Source organism: Otolemur garnettii, unplaced genomic scaffold (assembly GCF_000181295.1).
Source record: "Otolemur garnettii isolate 467f Iridium unplaced genomic scaffold, OtoGar3 scaffold00011, whole genome shotgun sequence".
NCBI lineage: Eukaryota > Metazoa > Chordata > Mammalia > Primates > Galagidae > Otolemur > Otolemur garnettii.
The window spans coordinates 8,171,167-8,176,290 of record NW_003852406.1 but is presented as its reverse complement, the minus strand read 5'-3'; the positions used below and the strand labels follow the sequence as shown (position 1 = coordinate 8,176,290).

Here is a 5,124-nt window from a genome sequence, read left to right as displayed (position 1 = left end):
CCCAAAAAAAGAAACTTCAGAAGAACAAAAATGTTCACTGAACATGTTTTGAGGTTTTTGGTTTGGTTTGGTTTTTTAAAAAAAAAAAAAAAAAACAGTCTCTTTCTCTCTCTCAGTAGAGTGCCATAGCTCACAGCAACCTCAAACTCTTGGGCTCAAGTGATTCTCTTGCCTCAGCCTCCCAAGTAACTGGGACTACAGGCATCCACCACAATGCCCGACTATTTTTAGAGATGAGGTCTTGCTCTGGCTCAGGCTGATCTCAAACCTGTAAGCTTAGGCAATCCATCTGCCTCAGCCTCCCAAGGTGCTAGGATTGACAGGTGTGAGCCACCGCACCAGACCCTATATATATTTTTTATATATTTTAAATTATATATACCCAAATATTAGTGCTACTTTTAAGAACTACTCCCAAAATGAAATTACAGAGAAGGATTGGGGGGGAAATGTGCCTGGTGCACTGTTAAATGAAAAATATGTTTCTTCGTTTGTATAGTTGTGAGAAAAAAAAAAAAAAAAATGCATGCAGTAAATGCACTAAAATGCTGATAATGGGAGATTGTAATTTTTTTAGATTTATCTTTATTTTCTGAATTTCTGCAATGAACATATGCCACCTTTATAATTAGAAAAATATTTTCAAAATAACTATGATAAACCTGTTACCTTTATAATCAGAAAAATATTTTTAAAAAAGAACCGTATTTATGTAATTGAAAGAATAAATGATACATATTTACTTAATTTGTAATTGATGTATTTATAGGGGCAATAACCATGGCTTTGCTGGAAAATCTGGTAGCTGGAAATGTTTACATTGTCAAGATATCAGCATCCAATGAGGTGGGAGAAGGACCCTTTTCAAATTCAGTGGAGCTGGCAGTACTTCCAAAGGAAACGTCTGAATCAAACCAGAGGCCCAAGCGTTTAGATTCTGGTGATGCCAAAGGTCTGTATACTGCCACTGCCACTGCCATGGACACTGTAATTTAAGAAAAAAATATATATTTATTTCCCTTACACTTTATTTCAGCTCCTGCAGTTACCATCTCCCTAAACCTACACTCAGTTCCTTAAATTGTTGCTGGTGAGGTTCTGATGTTAGGGAGGTGCCTGGCTCTTCTCTGTACTTCTAGAAGTAGGCAAAATTACCTCATAATTAAGTGCATTTTTCAGACCACTATGTTCCCAATTACTACTTTTCCCAGCTGTGCAACCACCAAGACGGACAAGCTGCACCACCCGTGTACTGATGGAGTGAGCTTCCTGGGAGGTTTCATGGAAATAAACAGCAGTGGTGGCTGTGGTGTTCAAGTTAAGAAGTGTATGGTTTCCATTAAGAGTTTTCACCACAGAAAAAAAACAGGCTTTCTGGAGAGAGGGGTTTTTTTCCCTCCAGAAAAGCAGTTGGTGCCTCCAGGGGTACAGAACTAGACATCTCCTTTTCCTCCTCTTTGAGGGAATGGGCCTGTGGAGAAGGAGGGCAGTTTCAAATGAAGGAAGTGTCAGCTGAACTCAAGACACAATGAAGGGCTTTTAGATTTTTTTTTTTTTTTGAGACAGAGTTTCACTTTGTTCCCCCTCTGTAGAGTGCAGTGGTGTCATAACTCACAGCTATTGTCAAACTCTTGGGCTTAAACAGGCACCCTTCACAGTGCTCCACTATTTTTTTAGAGATCAGGTCTCAGTTTTGCTCAGTCTGGTCTTGAACTCCTGAGCTCAGAAGGTCCATTTGCCTTGGCCTCCCGAAGTGCTAGGATTACAGGTGTGAGCCACTGTGCCCAGCCTTAGCTCTTGGATTCATAAAGAATATCATTCAATGCTAGGTGTGTGTGTGTTGGAAAGGGAAATGGGGAGGAAAGGAGAAGAGTAATAGATTTAGAACAGGAAGGAGGTAGCCACGTATCATCAGGTAAGGCTCACATTTGCTTCCCAAAATACCTTGCTACTCATAGTGGCTTAGGGACCAGCAGCATGGCCATCACCTGAGACCCTGTTAGACATGCAAAATCATGGGCTCCACCCCAGACCTAGTGAATCAGAATTTGCATTTTCATATACCCCCTAGTGATTCATAGGCACATTAAGTTTGAGAAGCACTGCTCAAATGTATGTAAATGGAAAAGTAATCCTCAAAGTCCAGAAAGATGTTCTTGGGCCCGTCAAGGAAGAATTATGTTTTGATCTTGTTATCAATAAATTATGAATTGATACTCATGTTTGATTTAACCATATGGTATCTAAAACTTGTATTTAGAATCTTTAATTTTAAAACAAAAACCAGTTTCTGAAATCACTGATAAAAGATTACCTGCTTCGTTATTAATGTCGAAACTTTTCCTGAGATGGGGGAGAATTACAGAAAAGGAAATAACCTGAGAATTATGATAAAAGGTATTACCTGTTTTTCTGATTGATTCCGAGTAAATGTGTTTTCCTTCTAGTTTATTCAGGTTATTACCATCTGGACCAGAAATCAATGACTGGCATTGCCGTAGGCGTTGGCATAGCTCTGACCTGCATCCTCATCTGTGTCCTCATCTTGATATACCGAAGTAAAGCCAGGTGTGTTTCCATTGCCAGAGATGTTGGGGTAGTTAAAACAATTACAGTAACCACAGGAAACAAACTGAAATCAAGCGCCTTTAGAGTCACCGGGATTTTCCACTTTGAAATAAATGTACAGTATTGTCACTTGAGTTCTTACAGCTGTAGAAATGTGTTCATTTGCGAGGGAGGTTATTTTCTTGCCATTTAAAAAAATTACTGTGCCATTAGAATATTCTTAAATGAGGACCTAGTTTCCTCATTTCCTTAGTATTTTGAGAAACACGAAATATATCATTGGGTTTTTTCTTTTTTAATGGCACATTTAATCTGATGCATCTGCTTATTGAGAAGATTTCTTGCTGTCTGGAATATTTCATGTTTAAGTAGCAGTCCTTGAAGTGCCTGAGTCACTGAGTCCACTGGAGGACATATGGATGGAATTCTCTAGACAAGGATTAAGGCAAATACAATAACTAGAGATTGGGTTATCTATAAATTCTGTCAGGGAATCTCATCTGTAGATGACTCAGTAGTCATTCAGTGAATTTGTATGTTTTTAACCTTTTATATTTTGGGTTCTGCTTTCATTTATTCTTAAGATTCTTTTTTGATGAAAAAAATCAAAGTCAAATGTACATTATTGTTAGATAATGTCCATTACTAATCTCCCTCCCTTAGCATAGATTTTTTCAGTCCCCTCTATGCATGATCGGTACATGTCTGTGGAAACATACTCAGAAAACATTACTGAAAGAATTCTAACGTCTTTGTGGATATTAAACTGGCTTAGTTTCAATGTCCACATTTTCACTTTAATAATTTGTTCTTTTTGAGACAGAGTTTTATCTTACTCCATTGCCCTGGGTAGAGTGCTGTAGCATCATCATAGCTCAGAGCAACCTGAAACCTTTGAGTTCAAGAGATCCTGCTGCCTCAGTTATGCTATTTTTAGTAGAGACAGGGTCTTGCTCTGGCTCAGGCTGGTTTCAAATTGGTGAGCTCAAGCAGTCCTCCCATCTCAGCCTCCCGGAGTGCTAGGATACAGGCGTGAGCCACTGCGCCCAACACTCTTTAATAAGTGTGCTGTTTTTTTTTTTATTTCTTTAATGGCCATTCTGATAGGGATTAAGGTGGTATCTCATCATCGTGTTAATTTGCATTTCCTTGATGATTAGTGATGTTGGGCATTTTTTTCATGTATATGTTGGCCATTTGTCTATCTTCTTTTGAAAAGAATCTGTTGGCTCGGCACCTATAGCTCAACCGGCTAAGGCGCCAGCCACGTACACCTAAGGTGGCGGGTTCGAATCCAGCCTGGGCCCGCCAAAACAACAATGACAGCTGCAACCAAAAAATAGCCAGGCATTATGGTGGGCGCCTGTGGTCCCAGCTACTTGGGAGGCAGAGGCAGGAGACTCACTTGAGCCCAGGAGTTGGAGGTTGCTGTGAGCGTGATGCCATGGCACTCTACCCAAGGGGACAGCTTGAGGCTCTGTCTCAAAAAAAAAAAAAAAAAAAAAAAAGAAAAGAAAAGAATCTGTTCATGTCTTCTGCTGATTTTTAATGGGGACATTTGTTTTTTTTCTTGGTGATTTATTTGAGTTATTTGTAGATTCTGGATATTAGCTCTTTTTCAGATGTGTAGTTTACATATATTCTGTGCATCTGTAGGTCATCTGTTCACTCTGTTGATGAATTGCCTTGCTTTGCAGAAACTTTAAGTAAGTTCTGTTTATTTTTGTTGTTGCTCTGTTTACCTCATTTGGGCCATAGTCATTAATTCTTTGCCTAGATTGATTTCTAGAAGAGTGTTTTCCTACATTTTCTTCTAGAATTTTTATGATTTTCAGGCCTTACCTTTAATCTTTAATTCGTCTTGGGTTAATTTTTGTGTATGGCAAGAGATAGGCATCCTGTTTCATTCTTCTGCATGTGGCTACCCAGTTTTCCCAGCACCCTTCATTGGCTAAGGCGTTCTCTTGTTAGCAATATTTTTGCCTGTTTTGTGGAAAATCAGTTGGTCATAGCTATATGGTTTAGTTTTAGATTCTTTATTCTGTTCCATTGGTCTATTTGTGTACCTTTATGCCAGTACCATGTTGATTTGGTTACTATAGCTTTGTAGTATAATTTGAAGTCAGATAATGCAGTGCCTCTAGATATGTTCTTTTTACATAAGATTGCTGTGATATTTGGGCTCTTTTTTGGTTCCGTGTGAAGTCTACAATTAATTTATGTAGATCTGTGAAAAATGACATTGATATTTTGATGGGAATCACATTGAGTCTATAAATCACTTGGGGCAATATGGACATTTTAACAATATTGTATCTTCTAGTCCATGAACATGGGATGTTTTTTCATTTGTTTGTGTCTTCTGTGATTTCTTTCATCAGTGTTTTGCAATTCTCCTGGTAGAGATTCCTAGGTAAATATACTTTGGTTAAGTGTATCCCTAGGTATTTTATTTTCTTTGTAGCTATTATAAAGGATATTGAATTCTTGATTAGACTCTCAGCTTGACTGTTATTAGTACATAATGATGATACTGATTTCTGTACATTGATTGTA

The 5,124-nt window shown here is 38.3% G+C and overlaps 1 protein-coding gene across 1 annotated transcript in view; it reads left to right on the top strand.

The window, feature by feature from the left end:
- Positions 1–5,124, top strand: part of PRTG (protogenin) — a 144,545-nt gene that overhangs the window by 132,795 nt on the left and 6,626 nt on the right. Inside the window, exons 13-14 of the mRNA XM_012801789.1 lie at positions 770–952; positions 2,448–2,568. Coding sequence (XP_012657243.1) covers positions 770–952; positions 2,448–2,568 — 304 coding nt within the window. The remainder of the gene's footprint in view (positions 1–769; positions 953–2,447; positions 2,569–5,124) is intronic.